This window comes from Diplotaxodon limnothrissa, linkage group LG15 (assembly GCF_057381915.1).
Source record: "Diplotaxodon limnothrissa isolate DT_005_m linkage group LG15, D_limnothrissa_male_GT1.1, whole genome shotgun sequence".
In the NCBI taxonomy this organism is placed as follows: Eukaryota; Metazoa; Chordata; class Actinopteri; order Cichliformes; family Cichlidae; genus Diplotaxodon; species Diplotaxodon limnothrissa.
Genome location: NC_140610.1, coordinates 18042104 through 18067614, shown reverse-complemented (window position 1 = coordinate 18067614; position 25511 = coordinate 18042104). Strand labels below are relative to the sequence as shown.

At 38.0% G+C, this 25511-nt stretch overlaps 1 protein-coding gene across 4 annotated transcripts in view; it reads left to right on the top strand.

The window, feature by feature from the left end:
* ryr3 (ryanodine receptor 3) overlaps positions 1-25511 on the top strand; it is a 117606-nt gene that overhangs the window by 16893 nt on the left and 75202 nt on the right. For 2 of the 4 annotated variants that reach the window (XM_085373021.1, XM_085373020.1), the window contains exons 2-12: positions 1449-1568; positions 5769-5873; positions 8200-8220; positions 12353-12427; positions 14381-14459; positions 14814-14926; positions 17335-17434; positions 18020-18113; positions 18804-18878; positions 20849-21005; positions 23377-23541. In XM_085373021.1, the coding sequence (XP_085229147.1) occupies positions 1449-1568; positions 5769-5873; positions 8200-8220; positions 12353-12427; positions 14381-14459; positions 14814-14926; positions 17335-17434; positions 18020-18113; positions 18804-18878; positions 20849-21005; positions 23377-23541 (1104 nt within the window). The remainder of the gene's footprint in view (positions 1-1448; positions 1569-5768; positions 5874-8199; positions 8221-12352; positions 12428-14380; positions 14460-14813; positions 14927-17334; positions 17435-18019; positions 18114-18803; positions 18879-20848; positions 21006-23376; positions 23542-25511) is intronic. The other 2 variants (XM_085373024.1, XM_085373022.1) reach the window with 1 other exon arrangement.

Below are 25511 nucleotides of genomic sequence, written 5' to 3'. Positions count from 1 at the left end.
TGCTGTCCAGCACTCATTACATCAGCTTAAACTTGTTCTCAACGCAGACAAAACAAAGCTCATGTTGTTTTCTAAATCAAGGAGACGAGCCCAAACAATCCCATCAGTAACCACTCTTGAAGGTAATAAAATAGAGTTGGTTCACACCTATAAATATCTGGGAATCTTAATTGATGACTCGCTTACCTTCAAACCACATGTAGAGAATCTTGTGAAAAACCTGAAGTTAAAACTGAGATTTTATTTTCAAAATAAGTTGTGTTTCTCTTTTAATACAAAGAAGCGGCTTGTTGCTGCAACATTCTTGCCTGTGCTGGATTATGGTGATATTCTATATATGAATGCTTCTGCTCAATGTCTTCGAATGGTTGATTCTGTGTATCATGCTTGTCTGAGGTTCATCACTAACTGTAAATTTCAGACTCACCACTGTGAGTTATACTCTCAGGTAGGATGGCCTGCTTTGGTAAGTCGGAGGAACTCTCATTTATACAGTTTTATATATAAGGCGATACTTGGGTTGCTGCCTTCTTATATATGTTCCCTGCTTGTAATGAAACATGCTGGTCGGTATTCTCTTCGTCCGCATGGTTACTTGTTGCTTTCTGTTCCATTTGCCCGAACTGAACTTGGTAAAAGAGCTTTTGTCCATTTAGCACCCTCGGCCTGGAACAAACTGCAGAAGGAATGGAAAATGACTGAATTCATTTCATTAAGTGATTTTAAATCTAAACTACGAATCCTTGAGGCCAAGTCCATAACATGCAACTGTTTCAATTAGATTGATTGTCATTTTAACTGACTTTTTATTTTATTGAATTTTATTTTTATTTTATTTGTATTCTTTCACTTATTGTTGCATGTGTGTTGTTGCTGCCTGTGTTTGAGTAATTTCTGTAACTGTGAGACATCTGCTGCTGCCTATCTTGGCCAGGTCTCCCTTGAAAAAGAGGTTTTTAATCTCAATGGGATCTTCCTGGTTAAATAAAGGTTAATAAATAAATAAATAAATAACTTGTTTTAAACTCTGGGAAAACTAAGTGCTTGCCATTTATAAGGACCCCTGAAAGTATCCAGCCTGTAGAGGCTAGATGTTAGACTCTCTTTTAAAACTCATGTGGAACACCTATCAGGAAAATTAAAGACAAAGATTGTATTCTTATATAAAAAAACAATTCTTTTTCTTTTTATTCACGAGTCTCAAGATCATTGTACATTTATCTACAATCCACAGTTTTGGCTGTGCTTGATTATGCTGGAATATGCTTCTAAATCCATCTAGAACCCTCTTGATTCTTTTGGCTATTGTTTGTTATAAAATATGTAGGTATACTGTTCAAAATACTACCTCCTGCCCCTGCCTAACTGTCTGCAAGATATCTGGTTTTTATTTTGGGTGGATTAATTTAAGTACATTCTTGGCTTTAACCCTCCTTTTCTTCTGGCAGGACGATGAGGTGGTGCTCCAGAGTGTGGCCACCATCCAGAAGGAGCATCGTAAGTTCTGCCTGGCCGTCGAGGGACTTGGAAACCGTCTATGTTACCTGGAATCAACATCTGAAGCTAAGGTGAGGATGCCCAAAAGCTTTGTTTACTGTGCTACTGAAGAGCATAGCAAATCTGATGTTGTTTACATATGTTGATTGCATATTAAACTAAAATTCATAGCTACTTATATTCAGAGTTGCCTCCCAGTAGTTGACCTGTGCAATTGCCTTGTGATTGAAAGTGTTCGCCTACTTCAAACTGGTCTCCAACAGGAAAAAAAAATTTCAGTGTAGTTACTGGATTTTTCTTTCCACTGAAACGAGGCAGTTGAGGTCTCATTTTGACTGAGCCATCACGCAGGGCTGGAAACCAAGCAGCAACCCCCTGGAAAAATGTGTATTCCCTAGCCAGTTTCAATGCGGTGGCTGGAGGTTCCTGGTTATCGATATGTGAAAGTTGTCGCCCTCCCAAAAACCTCTTTCTGATTGCTTTAATTGCTAGTGAACTGCATGATCATCTATAGTTTACATGGAAAACACTGGCTTGTCTTCAAACACTTGCTAACTACTTGCCAAGCGGTAGTCCGGTTTCACTAGCATCGTGCTGTGACCAATTTAACTTTGTAACAGCAGGCAACCACTTGCCAACTACTTGGGAAGTACATTTTCTACCTTAGCAGTAGATCGTTGCCAGGGGGTTGTGCTGTTATTGTCTGCATAATTTTTTTTCCCCCTTATTTTTCAAACAACAGAGGTTTTCATCCATTCTTTGAAAGGTGTATTCTTTATCATTAATTTAACAGACTATTTCAATAAATTTGTATAGTTTAGTTTTATACGAATAATTACTGCTTCGCACTTTCTGACTTAACATGGGACAAGTATTACAGCTGAATGATCAAAACATAAAAAAGCTAAATATTTTTTCAGATTAGTTTAGCTTCTAGATTCAAGTAAAATTTGTTATTAGTGAACAGCCAGAAGTTTTAAGAGGCTGTAAGAAGCTGTTTTCTTGATTTAGCGGCATATTAAGGCTTTGGAAAACCTCATATCTAATGTTCAGTAGTCTTCAAATATATTCATCTGAGCAGCTTGCTTTCTTGAAATTGCTTCAGATAAGAATATTCTGACACAATTACACATATTCTCTCTTTTATTGTTTAAGAAAACTCATCTAATGGGATTAATCATACAGGCAGTTGTTCAACACCAATAGCGCTCTGTTGGCATCTCAGTTTTCTTGTCTTACATTATCATCGAGCAATTAAGCCGAGAACTGTTACTCACTGGACATTTTCTGGTTTTCTGACCATTCTCTGAAAATCCTAGGAGTCGTTGTATGGGAAAATCCAAATTCTGAAATGCCAAAAACTATTCCACATACATTCAAAATAACTTAAATCAAGTTTCCTCTACATTCTGATACTCACTTGGAACTTTAGTAGATCACCTTGACCCTGTCCGCCTGGCTAAATGCTGAATAAGTTGTTATGTCATTGTGTTAACAAGCAGTTGAACAGCTATAACTAATGAAGTGGCCATTAGTTGTATCCGATGGCCACACAAACCTGGCTCTGCGGTGTTTTTTATGAGATGTGCATATTGGAGGTTTTAATTGGGCCACTGAGCATTATGACTTTGAATACATTTTCTGGACCTGTGGGTATATTTTTGCTCACTCACCTGAAACTGTTGAGCTGGAGGGCAACACCTGCAGAGCTCTAGACAGACTGTCATGAGCACCTTTCACCTTGGGATCAGTGACAATGCTTCTGGCCTCCTTGAGTGTGAAATGTGGTCGAGAATTAAGGCCGATAGCTGTGATTTTGCACGAAGTCTGCTAGCTTATCTCAGGTGTTGACACCTCCATTTCCAAGACTCTAACGAAGCCTGGCTGCTTACCAGTGCCAGAGAAAAGGCCAAAGTGAAACAAGGGCTTTTGAGACAATGTTTTAAATATAATGTTTGCATTAATATGTGATATTATAAGCAATACTTCAGATACATTGAAAGCTTGTGTTATTTTATTTTTTTTAGCCACCATTCTTATAAACAAAGAAACAAAATCTGGTTCTTAAGGTTGTTGTTGTATGAGATACTATAGTCAGACTTACAAAGACCATGACTATTAGTAAGCTACATTTTGAAATATGACCAGATATATCAAATAAAATGAAGTGACTTGACAATAGAATCACTATTGTAGTTGGATCTCTTCTGAATAGTTTTCATAAGAAATGGTATTCTTATGGAAAATCCTGTTCCTAAAGGATTATTTTACCCATTTTTATTGAGCGAAGCTCGCTCTGGAGGGCACGAAAGACATGAAACTTTCTAAAGGTGAATGTGACCACAGTGAGACATAGTGTCTGCTCTGCCCAGACCAGTCGGCGTGATCAGAGTGTCTTCCCAAGCCTGGAAGAAGTATGATAATTGGAAAATTGGTGGTGAATAATTCATAAGAGGTGCAAGGTTTGCAGCAGGTTGCGAGTTAGCACTGTAGAAGGTCGCATGACACCACAGGTGTAGCTGCATCGTGTCAAGACAAAACTCAATTTTAAAGTGAGCCTTTCTCAGTTTTATGTTCTTTGGGGTTTCTAGCCTTTAATAAAATGTTTTTTCATAACATAGCAAATGTGGACATCTTATCCTAATGTGCATGAAGGTAAAGAGAACCATAAATATCTGAGTGGACAGCAATTGTGTGCAGGTTGTTGGTTTTGGGACGCAATGAGACGGTTGCATACACAGACACCCTGTGGCTTTAGAGGTTCTTGTGCATGTTTGTGTTAAGTTGCACGGCAGCCCCATCCTCATTATCACCCAGCAGCCCTCCCCTCTGCTCACATTTCTCACCTCACTGCAGCGGTCGAGGGTCAGACGGTTGTGTTACTCACTAAGGGCAATCACCCAGTACCTTAAATCACTGCTTGTAATCTTCTTTGCTGGAAAGAGATGGACATGATATATGATAGTCATGTTAGGTGAAGGTGACTGTTATGAAATGGAAATAAATCTGGGAGACACTGACTTAGAGCTATTTTGTTTTTGTACTTACTGTTTAACATGTCTTGTGGCCAGTGTAATGTTAATCAACAGTGCCATCTAGCAAATCACAAAGTATATATATATTTTTTTACTTTCACAAACAGATGCTAATGAATGGGCCAGCTTTAGTACTGCCTTTGAGCTACAAGTAATTTGGAGTACATATTATATATCTTTAAATGTCTTATTTTGTTCTCGAAGACCATCGCTATGAAATTTTTGAATAAACTTTGTATTTTTTTCACAATCATCCCAGGACCACATAACGCCCTGTTGTTGAAAAACTTTCATCACTGAATAATTTATAGAAGGCAGTTATTACTAAATTAACTGAAGCATAGCAAATGTGCTCTTCACTCTAAAAGCCAAATCTGATGCCTATTACAACAGAGTCAAACAACCCTGAGCCTTGAGGAATAAGGTCTAGCCAGACTAATAACTGGTCATTGTAGCTCCAGGCTGCACAGTTCCTCATAATCCCAGGATGGCAAAGAAGATGTGAGTTATTAGAATTATTTATGAGTGCCAGGAGTTTATATATTTCACTTGATTTGGTCTAAGATAAGGGCTTGCAACTAATTCAGTAACCATTTGTTTCTGTAAACAATTCTGCAATGTCGATCACATGTGCTTAAATAAATCAGTATATTTCAGCTCAAAGTAAGGTTAACATACATATTAACACCGCATGTTAAAAATTTGTATCTAAAATCGAATACACAAATGTAATTTCAATGCCCCTATGCTATTTAACCAGTATCATATGTATCATATTTATCCTCATATTTAGTTGCTGGTTTTGGATTAAAGCTACGTCACACTGTGACATTTATGTAGGCCAGCGGTTTGTTTGGATGGTGCACATCATCCGAATTATTAAATACATTTATAGAATAAGTTTCACAGTCAGTACGAGGTTTCTTCAAAGGTTGTGTCTCTGAACTTTTGAGTCTCAAGTTCTTTTTATATCAACCTATTTTCATCTCTGGAAAAAAAGTACTCCAGATTAGGGAAGCTGGGTGCAGAGGCCCTGCAGATGACATGAAAGGAAATTCTAGGAGGGTAAACTTTGTTCACATTTTTATTTATTTATTTTATTTTTGTACTGAGAAGAGTCTGATTTTGCTCAAAATACCTACATTCTCCAACTTTGATTTTGTTCCTCCTGAGCTTTTGTCCTTTCCTCATTCCCTGCACGCTAATTTTTTATTTTTCTTTTACTCTGTCATGCAGTATGTTCCTCCGGACCTTTGTGTCTGTAACTTTGTGCTGGAGCAGTCACTGTCAGTGCGAGCCCTGCAGGAGATGCTGGCTAACACTGGGCAGAGCAGCGAAGGGGTGAGTACATTCCTCCTCCCTACTGATGTCCCCTTGTTCTCTATCCAATGCATACAAATACACTCAAATGCTTGCAAGACAAACACATTCATGCACACAAACCTAAATTAATCAGTCTGTAATCTATCATTAATAGTCTGTTGTAAGATGAGCTTGAGCTTTTTTTTTCTTTTCTTAACAGTAAACGTCTTGGTATTTAATAAGGCATAATATCAGTGTAAATTAACAATATTCTTCGTTCCCTTTTCAAGATAACACAATTTACCTTATTGTTATTTATAGTTAATCAACTTTAAAAGCTGGCCCTCACAGTCAGAGCAGTCAAAGTACTGGAAATATAAATACATGAAATCTACTTCAAGGGGCTTCTCACTTCAAACACTGGAATTTTTTGCAGGCCTCCCAGTCAAGGCTAATTCCAACCTTTACACCTATTTAAAGGCTGATTTTGAACATCAAATGAAAATCCAGCTGGTCAATGACAGACATTAATAGGCATAACAGAACCTGATCTGACCAACTAAACTAACAGAACTCCATGTTTGTGAAAGCTACCGGGATATTTGTTTTATGGCTGCGTATGCTTTATGCAGTTAGTATTTAGCTATAGTCATTAGTCATTATAGTCACAGTAGCTGTGATAATTAACATCAGCACACAAAGGAACATGACACAAGTAACTGTCCCATTTGGGTCATTACATCTTTTTTGTTGTCTGGTTGTGTCTGAGGGGTTCGAATTAAAATGTGTATGTTTGTATTTTTTTTTTTTTTTGCTTGCTTTGATTGAAGCTTTTTTTTCTTTCAGCTGGTCAGCTTTTAGTTCCTTATGGGAAAGGTTTAAAGTGTAAAACTTTGAGAACATAATTTAGAACAGAGTGGTATGAATGGGGGGAAATAAGCTTGCTTTAACCATGACATCAAACACAGCTGCCTGAAATGTCAGTCCAAACTGAAAAAGGTTTATTTGTTAATGACAACTCCTGAGTAACTGTGTCTATATTTGAAACTTGAGCAGATTTTTAACTTTTTAAAGTTACAGTGGTAAAAATCAATAAGTAGCTTCAATCAAATCCCAGTAGCATTTAGACCAGACCAGACCAGACCAGACCTAGCAATGCTCTGAACTATTTTAACACTGAGAACTGTAATTGAATTCTAAGCAGAACCTGTCTCCCTTCATTCTCTGTAATACATTCCTGATAAGAGATAAATAAAGGTCACTGAGGGTGAAAGAAAGGGGGGAAATTATCTGTGAGTGCACTGCTGCATCCACCACATCCTCTCTTGATTTACACGACAGTGTGAGCCTCTCCCTCCCATCACTGCACCAGCTTACATGACATGTTTATTAGAGCAGGTAAGTAATATTGGATATGACAGATTCTCTGTAGTGCCATGGGGGTGTCATCGATCGCACGGAAGCCCTCCAGCGGGCTGGATGTGGTTTGTAAACCAGTCAGATGTCCATATTCACTCATGCTGCTGTGCTCTAAGAGAGCCATTTCATGTTTCATTTATTCTCATCACCCAGCACTTCTAGCACAAATTATAGATTTAATAAAGCGAGGTCAGGCGATGGGTAGCGCTTGATACACCCTTGTTTACTCTAAATTTCTTCTGGGAAAAACAAAGAGAAAACAGTGCTCTAGTATTTAAATTTGGACAAACACCCACATACAAAAAAATGTTGTGCTTGTGTAATTGTTTGTATTTTTTTAGTCACTGTTCCTACTCAGTACACATGGTCTGTTCTTAGTTAGAAAGCATTCCTCAGGTGACGCATTCAGTTATTATTATGAGTTAAAACTTTGGATAGACCACTGGTACTGTAGGAATAGAGATGACAAAGCGATGGTAGCATGAATCATTGTGCAGTACAACTGTGGCAATTACAGGAACCCGACCACTACAGGGCATCACAGTTATTTGTAAGACAAGCTGAGTACAAAAGCTTACAATACTAATGCAAAATAGCCCAAGTGCTTAGTTGCTCTGCACAGCATAGGCCTCTGACACAGATGCTTCCCTAAGTGTCTTAGTTTGTAAACCACTTGGTTCCCCTCACTGGAAAATCAGCACTGCATTGTTATTAGCCTGGGTAGCAGATTTGTTTTGTGCTCAACAGTGCAGCATTGTTGGCTGGCCTTGTTTGGCAAGACAACATGATGTTGGCTAGAATACAAACTCTCTGGTAGCAAGGCTAATAAATCGCTGTACCTCCTCACACCACTATAATTCTCCCAATTTGTGCTCTCAACTTTGTATAATTGACTGCCATACATCCCGATAACACATTCTTTTTATTTGTATTTGTGTGTTATTAGAGCGCTGACCATGAAAAATGGGTAGGTCCATCAGTTTGTTCATCCATCATGTTGTCAGCGTGCATGACAGACGTACTTACTGGCAGTTAAATGGTTGAAACTTTAAGTGCTTTCACTTAAAGCAACGTCTATTTCTTGACTGTCTTGAAAGCTTTATTTGTCATGTATGTAGCTAGAAGACAGGTAGTATATTTTATACCACCATTATTATACCACTGGTGGTACATTTAAATGAATTTTCAATTAATAGAATTAAAAGGACACTTTTTTGGGGGGGATTGACATCCTCAAGATAGTAGATTAGGCTTTTTCCTCATCAGTGGTCAGACTAGTGTAGAGACAATTGATTAACTTGTCTCAGAGCTCTTATGGTAGTCTAGAAATAGACATCCATTGGTACTGTCAAACTGTGCTCATGATTAAAATGTCTTTGCCTGTATACCTTGTGTGTAAGCGCTTAAAAGTCTGCTAATCATTTGCTCAAGCATTTATTATCCCCGTTTGTTTTTTCATGGACTAAATTCAAGCCTTGATTTACAACTTGAAATATCTCTGCTAGATATCATAAATTTAGCTTACAAGTGGTATCCTTGGTCATTAATTTGTTTAATTTAGAAAACCCACATTTTGGCAGGAAACTCGCTTTGTGGTCTCGGTGTGCTTCTGTTTTCTCTGGGTTTGGTCTCTAACATCAATTGATTTCAAGAGTACTGACAAGAGGAAATGTCTTGAAATCAGTTTTGATTTCAGAGTCTTCACATGCACAGCTGTTGAGGATTATTCAGTGCACTTTTAATGTTTGGCATCAGATTACTGGATGAATGTTTTCATTATTGTTATTATTAACTACATGTCAAACATTGTACTTCACAATGCATATGATATTTAATGTGATTTTATTAAGTTAATGCAAAGCAAATTAAGCTGTATGTTATCCAGTGATTCGAAGGACAGCACATTAAATATGTACATGAAAGTCAATGTATCAGGTGGCACTTAGCAAATTAAACTGGGCTGAATTTTTTTTCCCCTCCTCCTTGGAAAATTGATTACTTTGCTTTTTCCCATCCTCAGGCCATTCCATATGAGATCAGACATTAACTGTACATTTAGGAAGATCCATTAGTCACAGTTTGCTATAAAACCTTCAGAAGCTTTACAGCAAGCCTTGGGGAAAAAATGGACAGTGATTAATTCTTGTAATTGTAAATGAGTATTGGCAATTGTACATACACATCACATTTTTAAATGCAAGCAAGAATATATTTGTGGGGATTATCTTAGTTACTCTAGGTATTAGGTTAGGTATAGTTGGTCAATAATTGATGAGCGTCCAGCAAAAAAGTAAGCATGGTAGAAAATGAAATCCTTGTAGTATGTGTTGCAGAAGCTGGTCATTGGTCAGAAAGGCAGATTTTACAGGATTTAATGTAAGCCTGTTCTTAAAAAAACACAAAACAAAAAGAACTTAGTTCCTGCTTACTTACCCTTTTAATTCCTATGGAAGCAGTAACAGCCAGGTACTGCTAATCAAATACAGCATATTAACTGATCTTCAGCAAGTTTGACCAGCTCTGTAAAAGAAGAAGTTCTGATAGTTTGCTGGTCTGGATTTTAACATATGCTCATAACCAGGAAAGGACATTTCAGCAAAGTCAACCCGAGGTCAAACTGTGCAAACTCTACAGGTCTCAGTTAGCATGTTAAAGTTGATGATGTGGCAATTAGAAAAAGACTGAACAAGTATGCCGTGTTTAGAGGGGTTGCCAGGAGAAATGAAAACATGGCAGCACCCTTTAGGTTTGCAAAGTTGAATCTGAACAAACCACTAGGCGTCTGGGAAATTGTCCTTTGGCTTGTCCTTTCGGTCATTATGCACAGCAAAAACACCTCATACCAACTGTCAGGCATGGCGGTGGAGCGGTAATGATCTTGGCTTGTTTTGCAGTCACAGGACCTGGGCACCTAGCAGTAAGAAAGTCAACCATGAAGTCCTCTGTTTACCAAAGGTTTGGTAGAGTAAAATATGAGAATATCTGTTTGAGAGCTAAAGGTTGGCTATAATTGGGTCATGACACAGGAAGACGGCGGCAAAGTCCAGACCTCAAACCCACTGAAATGCTGATGTTAAGAAAACTACAAATAAACACATTCCCACAAACCTCAATGACCTGAAGCAACATCGTAAAGAAAAGTGGGGCCAAAGTCCGTCCACAACAACGTAGGACACTGAAACTCATATATAAATTGATTACTACAAGATACTGAAACATGGGATATGCTTTTCACCTATTACTTTAGCATTTTGGCTTCATACCCGAAACCGGTATGGCTCAGATTTGTTTGTTTGTTTGTTTTGTTTTGTTTTTTAATGCCCTGATGAGTGAAACGTTAGAATTAAGGGGGCCTGCTTTTCTTTTATATTATATATAGTTATAAGAAGTACGGGCGATTTTGTGTGAATGAATTAGACTTTTATTCTGTACCATTTTCAGAAATTAGATTGGAGTGAGAAGAAAAATGTTTACCGAAGATTTCTTAAACTTGTTTTAGTCATCAATTCTATAAAACACCAAAATGATAAAATCACGCTACCTTTACTTTCCAGGAAGTGATTTCTGCAGATGTGAAAGTAACTGTTGGCGTTACTCCATAGAGTTATTTCAAAAAAATTCATGGAGTCCACATTAGTTCAAAATCATGAAATATGTTGCTCACTGCAACAGCATGGCAGTCTTTAGATTCAGAGACAATAAATGGTAGTATGAACAATTCATTGTCAGTTTTTTACCTCTTTATTTCCATCTCTGACTAGAAGAAAAATACTTCAAATCACCACAATTATCCATAAGTATACAGCACACACACCCTTTATCCTTTTGCAACAAAATACGAGACAAAGTAAGCGAGACAAAATACTGTCTAGCAAATTTCATAAAACAGTACTAGCTATTCATGATACAGTGCTTATACACAGGAGGGGCACCACACCAAAGGTCACAGTTCCTGGCAGTGATGTGTCAGCATGACAGCAGGCCTGAAATACAGGCTGGCTCTCTCTCGGTATCCCCTCCCAGCTGTTGCTGGATACTCTTCCCCCCCCCCCCCCCCCCCCTTTTTTTCTTTTTTCTTTTTCTTTTGATCGAACCTTCCATTTCCTTTTTCGTCTCACTTATTCAAGCCATCTGGGTGAGACTTTGAAGCCAAATGAGAATTAGCTAAGGGTCGTATTCAGGGGACCATTGGGAGTTCCCTTTAAGTTAATTTGAATGTAAACCTACCATTAAATACAAATTAATGTTGACAACTAGACTAGAGGGGAACCTCTATGCATTGCTTGAGTGGATGCAGGGCCTAATCATTGTTTGAACTGTAAAGAAATGTTAAATCCGAGTGGATACTCTAAATGTACTGTAGGTGAGAAGAAAGTGTCTGTTTACAGCTCTGATAATACGACTTTCAATACACGTGTGAGCTAAACTGTTTTAACATTTTGCAGTTTAAGGCCAAATTTGCTAATTACATTAAAGCAGGACCTTTAGAAATTAACAAGAACCTTCTCGTGCGTGTGCGTATGAATCTTTGAGTTTGATTTAATTAATTCATTTAAATGTGAGCTGACTCCATGAATGCCAGAACCTTGCTTGTGCAGACCTGGTTTAGTTATTGCTGCTTATGGTCATCTTCTTTTTTGTTTTTATTCTGCTGCTAGAGGTTGATTAAAAAGGTAAGAAGCAATTTCTTTATTCACCATGATGATAAAGGATCCACTCTTTTTTTTTTTTTTTTTTTTGCTCATCTGTTTCCTCACATTTCCTCAGGTGTTTTGCTACCAAACCTCACAGTTATTCTTGTTTGTCACAAGAATGAGCAAGTTGTCTACTGAGTGTGATACTATCTATGTGTTTGTTTGACTGTGAATGGAGTTTTTTGTGTTCCTCTTTTTCTCTTTGCCGCTTGCACTTGGAATGGTGATCTTCAGTAAAGGATATTTGATCCAGGACATCCCATGCTTTGCTCGCACAGAGCGTAAAGCCACTCGCACTTTAATAACTGATGCAGAAGTAAAGTGGGAGATACTAACCTGTCACGGTTCAGAGGTCAGGAGTGTTAGGGTATGATAATAATCTATTACCTGTTTATTTCCTGGCAGGCGGGTCAGGGGGGTGGACACCGGACCCTGCTCTACGGTCACGCCATCCTCCTACGCCACTCCTTCAGTGGCATGGTGAGTATTAATGTGCAAGAATGACAGAAAGTTAAAAGGGACAAGGATTTTCCTAGCTCACCATGGGGTCTGTTTATCAAGTATGCACGAGTTAACATAATTGGTCTTCATGTGGGAAAAGCAAAGTCTGTTACATTATTGATGACAGTTGCCTTTTTTTTATATTATTTGTTCCCATTTGATGAGAAAGAAACCAAAAAATGAGTATATAAGACTCCAATTAATATGTAAAGTAAATGTATTATTATGTTGGAGATTTTCTTTTAGATCTACCTAAAAAGAATCTTTAATGAAAAAGCCCTGGTGTTTAAAAATATTAGAACCATGACGTGATTGTGAAGTCTTCAGTTGCTTTTGATTGAACTGAAGTTGGAAAAACATAATCTGCAATTCACACAATTCTTTGTAAAAGTCTTGAGCCACCACTTGTTTCTTTTTATTTCATTTCCAAAAAGAAAGACTGTCTTTTTTCTATAGTGGTCTTGAACAATAGTTCTTAAAGCTTTCTGGAGATCTTTCAAATATTTTCTTTGGACTTTGGCTGCTTTGTCACCCATTTTCAGTCCAGTCCTTGAACCTTATACTTTCAGAAGAATGACCTACAGTATGATTTCAACATAAAAAGCCACCTAACTCAAGTGATGAACCAGTTTTGCATCTGCACATAACACAACTTGGTAAAGAACCAATTTTAAATTGTATCTTTACATACGTTGCTACTAATGGCCTGTTGGAAAAATACACTTTTTTTTTTTTTTTTTTGCTAAATCTACAAAAATAAAAAATAAAAAAACAACAGTAACACAGTTTGGCAGAAATTAAATGGTATTTTTTGCACTAAGGTCACCAAGAGAGGTGTTGCCTTAGGAGTACCTTTGCATGATGTGTAGTCCTTAAAAAGTTTAAGGAATATGGATAAGTGGAAGATGAACTTATCAGGAGTAAACAAAACACAAATCTACAGCAGATGAACAGGATCTGCATGTATCTGTCCTTTTAAAAAAATCAACAAAGAGCTGACAAGAGACCTGATATATGGCTCTGACCTGTCAGTTAATCCACATACTGTTCACCGATACTTGGAGCAACGATTCTGGATTTTACAGTATTGTTTTAATATGTATTAGAAGAGGTCAGAAAAGAAGTACAGTAGTGAGTGTCTACAACCATTTGTAGAACATGATGGAGTCTCTACCATAGTTTGGGGTTACTTTTCATCCAGTGGGGTGTTCTTGTCAAATTTGATCAAATTAAGAACGAAGAAAGCACCATCAGATTTTGCTCGACCATCCAGTGCCATCTGGAAAACACTTTACTAGCAACTGCTTCATTTTTCAACATGACAACCATCCCAAACACATTGCCAGCGGAGGAAAAGCATGCATTAACTGCTAATGCAAAATGAGCACTATCAGTCATGGACTGGCTTCCCCAGAGCTCAGACCTCAACATAATTGAAGCAGTGTGGGATCTTCATGGAGAACAGAACAAAAGGCAGCCAACATCGAAAGAGAAGCTTTGAATGTCCTTCAACCGTCTTCTAGAAGAATTTCTGAAGACTACTTGAAGAAAAGGCATGAAAGCTTGCCTAAGAGAGTTTAGGATAAGTTGAAGTATAAAGGTGACTTTCAAGCTTATTAGAATTGGACAAATTCTGTTTTGGTTTTATATCATTTATCTCCAAGTATGTTTGCACCCATTTTCTCATTTTTATATTAAAAAAAAAAAAGAGAAAGAAGACCTGGCTCGAGACTTTTGCACAGTAGCATTTAATCATAACTTCAAACAGAAAATCAATGAATGAATTCCTTACTAATTGATTAATATACTTATTATTTAGCACTAAATTCACCCCTGTATTCTAATGAGACACTTTAACATGAGCTGAATTCCTCTTATGGCTAGTCTTAGTGTTTCATTTGACCTAACATTAGTTCATTTTTCACTCACCAGTACTTGACCTGTTTGAAGACATCAAGGTCTCTGACAGACAAGCTGTCATTTGATGTCGGACTGCAAGAAGATTCAATAGGTATGGTATGACTATTAGGCACTTCAGAGATTTTACTGCTTTCAGGTGAATTCAGCCTTTGGGAGTGATCATTTCAGGTTGATTTAACTTTGAGATTGAATTATTGGGAGAAATACTCAAACTCTATGTGTGTGTGTGTGTGCACAGTACAGCTATATTTGACATTTGAACTAAAGCATAAGGTCATTTATCATATGGAAACAGTTCCACTGCTTCTACAGGATCTAACCAAAGACAGGAGGGATTTTAAAGGGCATGTATGTGTCTGCACTGCTCACTAGATTTTCCCAAGCTTTATATTCCACTTGTTGCCACTTATTTGAATATTATTTTTATGTGTATTTATGTCAATAGGAGAGTCCTGCTGGTGGACCATTCACCCTGCATCCAAGCAGAGATCTGAGGGAGAGAAAGTCCGCATTGGAGACGACCTGATTCTTGTCAGTGTGTCGACGGAGAGATATCTAGTAAGTCACATCTAAAAGAGCTTCACAAGAGCAGAAGGCATTAGAAGCGCACCTGTGACTGAGATTAATGTATGCATGATAAACCAAATGACCCCTCTGCCACAAATGATGACCATTTGAGGGGAAATAAACAGTTTTTCCAGTCATATAGGATTCATTACCAAGAAGCATTATTACAACAAAGAAATAATCCACCAAATGTAAATTTCCTTAGTTTTGTCCTAGTGTCACAAGCAAACAAGCTGTGTAGTTTTATCTCCAAGACTCTTTCATTGTTTTGGATAAGAGATGAATTTTTTTTTTTTTAAATTGAATTCTGACATTGCAATCCAGTTAAACTTTATCCACCTGTAAAACTGTAGGAGTAGCTTGACTGAACCTTATCAATAATTTAGGCAAAACTACCTCTTCTTGTGATGATATGGAAGTTATTTAGCATCACAGGAAGCCATAAATACGATGCATTAATATACAAGCACATGGCGTATATTTTATTTGCAGCTTGCTAAATCAAAGCAACATTTACCAGCTTGCAGAAAAGAAAACAACATAATTTACTCTTCTGGTAACTTTCATTATAAAAACACTGTAGTTCACCAAAGTACTTAAGGACATCATTTATCCACCCACTAAAAATGAGGATGCAGCTTTTAAACATGATGACAGATTAATTGTAGCAGTTTTCATTAAATCAGATGCTCTTCCTTCATCTTTACTCCAGATTTCTCTCGTGAATGTGTACTGTTCTTCAAACAGTCAGATTACATCAGAGTCACTCTTGTGTTTCCGATACTCTGTGTATAATCTCTCGCTTTCTTTTGTGTGGTTTGCTTGTCAAATCTCACCTAGTTCAGATATTTTCTGCTGTTGTTTTGGAAGCTTTCTTATTTTACTGCCAGGTATTTATTTATTTATTTTATATCTGAGGTGATTTGTCTTCCTCTAAACTCGAAAGACCAAATGCGCCGTATGCAAAGAAGAGTGGTTCTGTTTTGAAGATTATTTGCCCCACATAGCTGGAGTTATCTGCTTTGGTTCACCGTCTGCCTGAAAAGGTACTTTGGAAAGTTTCGTAGCACTCGGATAACCCTGATATCGGTCTCACTCCCACCAACTTTGGAGTGACAAGGCAATTCAGGAGGGAAACTCAAAAAACCTTCGTTTGCTATCTGAACTAGAAATCCGATTACTTGTGAATCCCCTCCCATGCCCCCTCCACCCCCATGCAGGTCCTTTTTAATAATGTTTTTTATGAAACGCATCCGCCTGACTGATGAGCTTTGAGTTAATGCTGTCTCCACTATGCAGAGCTATACACCTGACCTCAATTAACTTACATGGAAAAGAGAGGAGAGGGGGATTTGAGGAGAAACAGAGGAAGAGGCAGCGCGAGAAATGGCAAAAGTGAGGGACATTGACGTGCCTGGCATGGGAAAGTGACTTGCACTCTCTTCTAGTGGCCATACCAGTCCTTCGGGGAGGAAAATATGCAATTAAAGCAAATCTGCCAAAGATACTGTAAAGCCTGTACCTGCAGTAGCTTGTCGGAAATTCAGGTATTGAAGAATGGGACACCTCAGAAATGCAAAAGCAATCACTGCATTATTACTGTCATTCATTACATCACAGTGAATGTATTGCTGTCATTTAGGACAGGGGCATTTATGTCTTTTTATCAAGTCAGGGTGATTTTGTTGGATAAATGTGAGGATGATAAAAATTGTTTTTGAGAGAGACAGTGCATAGATGTTTTGACTTGGCATGTCTACTGTTACAGATTAAGACATTTTTAAATGACATGCTAGGACAAATACAGGCAAATGAAAGAAAACTCAATTGGTGCTCATATTATCGTATGATAGTATGATGTTTTCAGGGGAATTTCGTAAAGACTTGTTTTCATGTTGTAGAATATATTTTGGAACAATTAAAGGACTTCCTAATGGTGTTCTAGGGTGTGAGCATTGGCAGCTGCTAAACCCTTTTGCCTGTATTGTATGTGTTAGAAATCCTTGCATCAATGCTTACTTGGGTGTAGCTTAAAGCTAAACTCATATCGACTCTTCACTTTCATCTGAATGCAACCTACCAGGAGTAGGTGTTTTTCAAATGTATTTATTTTTTCTTTCTTTCTTAATTTTTAATCTCAAAGGAATTATTGCATTATCTGGGCATGTTACATGGAGCAGTGCCTTTGGCCTGCAGTGATAAAAGAGATTAAAACATGTCGTCCTTCTCATGAGAAGGACGACATGTTTTAATCTCTTTTCAACTCCAGGCGCTTGGACATCTTCCTCGTCTGTGCACTGTTGATAAATTGTGTTGTATGTCCCTGTTTTCCTGCTGCTAACACAGCTGGTTAACTCAAGGTCAACTGTTCCCCACGTAACTGTGCTTCTCTTTTCCAGCATCTCTCTATTTCCAATGGCAACTTTCACGTGGATGCCTCCTTCATGCAGACCCTGTGGAATGTCCAGCCTACCTGCTCATCAAGTAACATGGCAGTAGGTAAGCTTAAAAACCCCAACAACCATGTTAACATATCTTTGTGGGGACCAAAAATTGGAAGTTTACTATACTTGTGGGGACCAACAGGCCCTTATGGGGACAAAATCCCCGTCTCCACAAGTTTGAAGACATTTCTGAGACTCAAAATGTGATTTTTTTTTTTTTTAGTGTCAGGGTTACAATTAGGTTAGGGTTAGGTTTAGACATTCATTTTTGATGCTTAATGTTAGGGTAAGCAGCTAAGGAAAGCATTATGTCAATTAGATGTCCCCACAAGGATGTGAAAACACAACTCTGTGTGTGTGTGTGTGTGTGTGTGTGTGTGTGTGTGTGTGTGTGTGTGTGTGTGTGTGTGTGTGTGTGTGTGTGTGTGTGTGTGTGTCTAAATAAAAAAATCTGTTTAATTTAAACTCACAATTTTAAGTTAATGTTTCAAAGAAAGTTCACCTTTTTATAATTTAAAAATTTATTATTTCCTGTCATCATTTTAATGTACTGATGGTGTTTGAAAAACAAAGCAGCCATATATTAGAATAAATGATTTCTTTTTCATGAATAAATGGAACTTTTTTTTTTGCCTTTTAGGTTTTTTAATTGGTGGACATGTGATGCGTCTCTGTCATGGGCATGATGAGAGCCTGACCATCCCTGGAGCAGACAAGAGTGAAGAGGAGCAGAGGTTAGTAATTTAATTAATTAAATTAATAAAATCTTTCAAACTAACCATTGGGGAAAATAGTTTTGAGGATGATTAATAATAAACTAAAAAAATGTTGTCACTTTTAAGCTTCACTTTAAAACTGAAAAAAAGTTTTTGGTTTTTTGTCTTAAACTGTGAGGAAATACTGCAAACGTTTACACTTACCACATATGTTAAAGTTATAGGAGGAGTTCAAAATTTACTTTTCAATCCACTTTTTTGTGTTTGTTCTTTTGACGAAAATTCACCTGAGGCCTCTTTTTTTTTTTTCTTTTTTTCTTTTTCAATCCAAACTCTTTCTGTTGTAATCCTGTGTGAAGGGTTACAAGGCTGTTATTTATTGAGAAGCACTGAAATAGCCTTCAACCCAACAGTTTTTTTTTCTCCCTCCTGAGTCACTATCATAAAATATAAGAATCTCTTGTTTTCTGACCTGCACAGTAAGGTTTAAGCAGGAATAATCATATATATGGAGACACTGTGATATTTTTCTTGAGAACATCAAAATGTCTCCAAAAACAAATTAATCTGGAGCCAGATTTCCCTCGGGATCCAGTTCACAGAGGGTGTTTTTAGCTTTAACAGAAGCATACCATGTTGGACTGTTCATGTTGTTTCTGTCACTTAAATTACTTAACTGAGGCCCACATTTATTTCTTCTGCTTTTAGGATAGTTAACTATGAGGCTGGCAAGGGAGCATCAAGGGCCCGTTCACTGTGGAGAGTGGAGCCACTGAGGATCAGGTAACATCTGACTCAAAAACACAAATAAAATAAATAATATATGTTTATCTCAGAAATTACACAAAGGGATTGTTTTATTTGAGTGGGATATAAAAGAACATGAAAAAATTACATATTATTATCTAAACTGGATGAGGTGAGAAGTGGTCGGCCTAAAAAAATTACCTACAGTAAATAAACAGTATCTGAAAGTTATGTCCTTAAGTAACTGGACACAAACAGGGGACACAGGACTTAAAATCAATACAGCCGTTCAGTTAATACTTCTACTGTTCACTAACGGTTCTTCACAAATGGTCTCAGTGGAAAGGCAGCTGTCACAAAGCCATTCTTAATGATGGAAATGGGGAGAAATTACTTTGCCAAATTACACAATAATTAGAATAACAATCAGTAACAGAATGTCTTAAGGGGTGATTATTCCAAATTTTTAATTTTTAGTTCAATTTGTCATCAGTTATGGTCAGGAGAGAGGCACAAAGTGTGTCTCTACAGCCATGTGTAGCCATAGCGGAGGTTTGGTCATGGTTTAGAGTTTGCATTTCAGCCAGTTGTTTTGGGGATCTTGTCAAAATTAATGGAATTATGAATGCAGAAATGTACAGTACCATCTGGAAAGCATTGGATTGGCAGCTTTTCAGCATGACTGTAATGCCAAACACACTGTCAATGTAGGAAAAGCATACCTGGATTAAAGACGCACAAACACACATGGATTGGCCTCCCCTGAGCCTAGATCTTAACATTTTTGAAGCAGTGTGGGATCATCTTGAGCGGGGGGGGAGGACATCAGTGTAGTGCAAACTCTGTTTCTCCATTATATACTATATTCCTATTGAGGTTTCCTTAGGTTTCAATAAATGACTACAAATATTTCCCTTTATTTAACAAAATACAAAGAAATTGTGGGAGGCTATAGGTTCCCAGGTTATATATAAACTTCATCTATCTCTTCTCCGAGCTGTCAGTACCAATTAACTGGCAGAGTTTCCAGAATTCGAGGCTCTGTTTACCACCCGCTTTGAACTACCTCTCTTCTATCACCGTCCCCCTTTCTCTCACATTTTCCTTTAACTGGCCACCCACGCAATTTTTCACCAGTTACATCGGCTGCCAGCTCTCACTGGGAATTCCTGTCAGACTCAGTACACTTTCAAAGTGCCACAGGTGCGACTATTAAGGCTCATGTCTCTACTTTTGACTTAAGGGAGAATTGTGAACAATGTTTCCCAAATTGCATCATCTGTAGAGAGAAACTGGAGCTGCTCTGAAGTTGATATGTGAAATCATTTTAGTTGGTAGTGCAATTCAAGGTTGTTTTTTACATGCATTTGAACATTCTTTTAAATAGGAAGAAGGGAAATATGGTAAATCCTACATTACTGGTGCGATATTCATTTCCTAGAATGAAGTCAGCTTTGTATTTTCAGAATAGTTTGGGCAATTTACGCAAATAACTCAGTTGTCTAGAGCACTTAGATCTAAATATTGTGCCTGCAGAGTCTGTGTTAATATAACGTGTTTTGTTTTGTTTTTTCTGTAAAGAAAACCTGGCAAAAATAATTTAAAAACTTCTTTTCAAATATTAAATTATGTCGACAGTCTCAATTTAGAGTACCTGTTACCTGTTATTGCAACAAAAGAATCAAATCAACCCCCCGTTGGTTCCATGGTGGGGAAAAAATAGAAAATGCTGAGAAAGTTTTTTTTTTTTCTAGCGATTACTCAATGGAGGTGGATGTGAGAATGAACACATGTGGGTGGGTGAATTCACTACTAGCCTGGAGGCTATATTCAGCAAGCTTCACCTAATGCAAACAGTCCATCTCCTGACGTGTGCTGCATGTGAGAAAAAGCATTTTCCAAGCCTGACTCTCCTTATGCTGTGAAAACAATCACAGATGACCAAGTCTAGAAATTTCAGGGCAATGTTGCACTCAAAGCTTGTGACACCAGTTCTCTGTGTTTAGCTGGAGTGGTAGCCACATCCGGTGGGGCCAGCCCTTCCGACTACGCCATCTCTCTACTGGCCATTATCTTGCTCTGACTGAAGACCGTGGACTGGTTCTGCAGGACAGAGTGAAGTCTGACACCACGGCCACTGCTTTCTGCTTTAGGGCCTCCAAGGTCAGTGCTCTGTTTGCCTGTATAAACATACTTTTTCACAACACTGTAAATTATTTTCTCCCTTCCTGATTTAGTATTTTTTTTTGTGTCTTTCTCACACTTAAATGTGGGAAAAAAGCTATCAAAATATATCTGGCTCTGTACGAAATAGTAATTGCACCCTTTGTTAAATCTCAAATTAAATGTGATTAACTACTTTTTTTGGTTTTGTTTTGTAGAAAGCAAAGTTTAATTTCCCTATCAGACCTGTTGATTCAAGAAATCACTTAAACAGACTCACAAAGCGAAGTAGAGTTAAAGATCTGAAAATGCAACACATCCTGTCACAATCTAAAGAAACTAAGAAACAAAGTCACTGACATCTATCAGTCTAGAAGGGGTTTCAAAGCCATTTCTAAGGCTTTGGGACTCCAGCGAACCATGGCTAGAGAGGCATTATCCACAAATGGATAAAACTTAGAACAACCTTGCCAGGAGTGGCCCGCCTACCAAAATTAATCCAAGAGCTCATTAACGACTCATCCAGGAGGTTATACAAGAGCCCAAAATAACATCTAATGAACTGCAGGCCTCACTTGCCTCTATTAAGGTGATTCTTATGATTCAGAAATAAGAAAGCGACTGTACAAAAACATCTTGATGTGCAAAAAGTTTAGGGAACAATTTTTTTATTTTTTATTTTTATTTAACATAGGGCCACGTAGGTTTGAATAACTACCTTAAGTAATAAAATCATAATTTAAAAACTCTCGTTTGTATTTACTCTGGTTATCTTTGTCTAATATTTAAATTTCCTTGATGATCGGAAACTTTAAAGTATCACAGATATGCAAAATCAGGAAGGGGGCAAATACTTTTTCACAACACTGTATACTATCTGTTTTAAAGCTAACTCTTATGTGCGCTTTGAGCAAGGCAGTTACAAGATCTGGAAGCCGTTCTGGGGGGTTGATGTAAATAAATGTTGTTAGTTAACTAACCTCATTAAAAGAGGACTCAAAATATCTCACCCTGACTACTTCATCAACAACTCCCAAAGCGAGTCTGTAAGCCCTTAATGAGCTCATGCCATTCCACTATAAAATAACCTTTTCATAGCTGCTGAGTTGACAACACTGTAAACGTTGGAGCAGGCAGTCATGTTGTCCATGTGCAATTGCAGCTGGTTTGCATATACTGTAGCTGTTTTCAATTAGGGAGAAAAAATAAATTCACCCTCACCGCTGCAATATTAAAAATAATTATGATGCACTGATAGTGTTTTTCTTTTAGATACATACTTTGTAATCTCTTATTTGCCTTTAGTCATTTCTTTCCTGCAGTTGCACATCCATTTTTCTCCCACTCTCACTCTGTTGAACTCTGAGGGTTTGTGCGGCTCTCATTTGATAGCATGTAGTCCAAAAATAATGACTTGACGCTGGATATTACCACGAGAGAGGAGCACACGGTTTACTTGAAACAGTAATGGAAAGTCTTTTATTTATTCCCATGAATTTGGTACACACTGTTGTGTAAGTTGTGCAGTAGAAGGTAGCACAGGAGTGTGATAAAACTACAGGTTGTGTATTTTTTCTTTCTGTTGAGCTGTGATTTTTTTTTTTTTTTTTTTTTTTTTTTAACCACACCCAATAGGAGAAAAGACTAAATTTAGATGTATTTTTGTGCTGAACCTCCCTTACCTGAAGAGATCCAGCCTTTTTTTGGGGGGGGGGATTTACTGTTTTTATATGTGAACAATCCAAAATTATTATCCTTTGTTAAAATCGCTACAACCACATAAAGTGCACACTGAGTCACCTTCACAGAGCTCCATTTGTTCCCATGGATATCCCTTTATCCCCAGTGGATGCAGTGTAAAAATCTCTCTGACTCACATCACTTCAAAGTCTTTTTCTATCGTACTCCTGGCAATGCAGCAAAACATTGCTCTTACTTAGTACTCATGTTTCTTTAGAAGAATATAGATTGTTTAATAACCCTCTTATTCTCCATCCCTTATCCACACCCCCTGCGCCTGCTATTTCCTGTATCTGGAAAGGTCAAAGCTTCGCCATGTTGAACATTGGCTTTAATATGTTTCTCGCTACTTGCTGTCGACTGCAATCAGTGGCATCGCTCCATCTCTGCTGTGCCAGAAATGTAGCAGAGCTAATGAGGCTGGCAGCAACCTCCTGGCAGGCCAATGAATGCATTCTCCGCAAGTGGCATCTCTGATTACCATCTAATCACAATACATCTTCATTTGTCACATTTCCAGGCTTATATATATGCATGCCCGTGTGTGTGTGTGTGTGTGTGTGTGTGTGTGTGTGTGTGATTTTATTTCTGTCTGAGTCTCTTTGCTAATCTGTGTATGTTCCTGCTACAGGAAAAGGGAGATACTGGCCCAAAGAGGGACATTGATGGCATGGGCGTGCCAGAGATCAAGTACGGAGACTCTGTGTGCTTCATCATGCATGTGGCAACAGGACTGTGGCTGTCCTACCAGGCGCCAGATGCCAAATCATCTCGTCTTGGTCCCCTAAAAAGAAGGGTAAATGCATTTTTTTTTCTTTCTTTTAAAACTTGGATTTGGACTTGAATAAAATCAGCCTTCTGGGATTTTCTTACCTAGATGATTGAGTATGCATCAATAGACTTTGCAGTAACTTTTACTAATGTAGCTGGGATGTAGATGGGACCATTCAATGAACAGTTTAATTTTGCCTGTTTGATGAAAATAAATTGACCAGGGCTCTGTCCCTGCAGGACTGTCACAGCAAAACAATACATAAAATACACGTTGTTTATGTTTATTTAGATGAATCAAATTAGAAGCTGAATAGATCTTCTTCACACTTATTCAGACCCTTCATAGGGTATAATTACAGTGTATATTTAAGATACAGGTAATTATGGTCCCATTCCATTAAGTGCAACACCAGCAGCTATGCCCACCTGAATTGAACATGACCATAACAAATATTAATTATTACATCTCTCTTCATGCTGAATGTCAAAATAACTGCTATGAAAATAGCCAGGTAATCTGTTTTTTATTGGTCAAGGACAAACTTTTAATAAGTTTGCACCAAATTCTCTTCAACCTCCATATGCACAGCGCACTGTACTGTCGTTAGTCACTTGATTATATTTTACATGACCAATAAACAAAAGAAGTACTGCTGACCGGCCCCAGGTTTCCTGTGTGTTTATGCTAAAATGACTTTATTGGAAAAAATACTCCATCTCAGCATATTGTACACTAAAGTAATCAAGGTAGTATAATGAAGTTCTTGAGCAGAGCACTTCTGCTACTGACCCCTTCATCTGCTCCAACTAATAATATATAAGCCAGTCGATACTTTACTCCAATGGTGCAAATTAAGCAGAAAAGAAGGGGACTGGACTTCACAAAGTACAACAACTTCTTTTTTTAAGCTCCTCAGACTACCATGATGTGGATGACTGAGAACCTACACAGAGAAATTAGGAAGTAACTCACAGACAGTAAAACTCTGGGTTTGTTGCAGTTGTCCACTTTGCATGGTTGGATAAGCACCTATTTTGGGGTTGTTGTTTTTCTTTCTTTTTTATGGTTAGCATGAGTAAACAACTGCTCCAGGAATAATTACGAATAATTTATTGCACAGCACATACTGTAGTGATACAAATATGCAACATATATAGCTGCCATCTGTTTACAACATGACCATAAATGCCTGCCATTCCTCGAAGCCAATGAGTGCATACGCAAATAACACACAGTCAGAGCAGTGGGCTATATGGCTGGCCTTCCAAACACCCAACCAACTCAGGTCAAATGTTTTTCTTTTGGAACTGAAAACAATGTTTGCGGATGACACAACCCAGAAGAGCTAACTGATCAGGCTAGGAATCCGCAGTCTATTTACACCTATAGGCCAGTGGACTCTTTCAATGATGAGCAGGTACACATCCTGGACAGAGAGGAACGCTGGTTTGAGCGGTGAGTCAAGGAGGCCATCGAGGAGGACACATCTTTCACCATCTTACAGTGTTGTGATTGGAGCCATTCCCCAACTCTCTGTGACTGGTCATGACAATATGCATATTTATGATCATGAAACTGACCCCACAGCCCATTGTTAGTCAATGGTGCTAGTGTCAATCATTATGCAAATGTACTGTTTATAAGGTTGGGGAAACCTGCAGTCAGCTGAGACTGAAAAAGTCATATGAATGAGTGACAAAATAGAAAACACGACATCCAGATGAACAGAATCATCTTTTTTGGGATTTCCTTACCTGGATGATTGAGCATGCATTAAAAATGTTAGCCTTGGATACATCAGATGTGGTCACCCACACTCCACTCCCATCTTTTCTGCAGACACACAGAGAGTGCACATGAGGCTGAAACCCATTTAAACGTGATAATTGGCCACGTGGAGGGTGACAGTTAGTTTTGGGTGAGACAGAAGGATTAGGGTGGCATATAAACACTGCTTATCGCCGGGCGTTTGTCCAGGGACATCAAATACC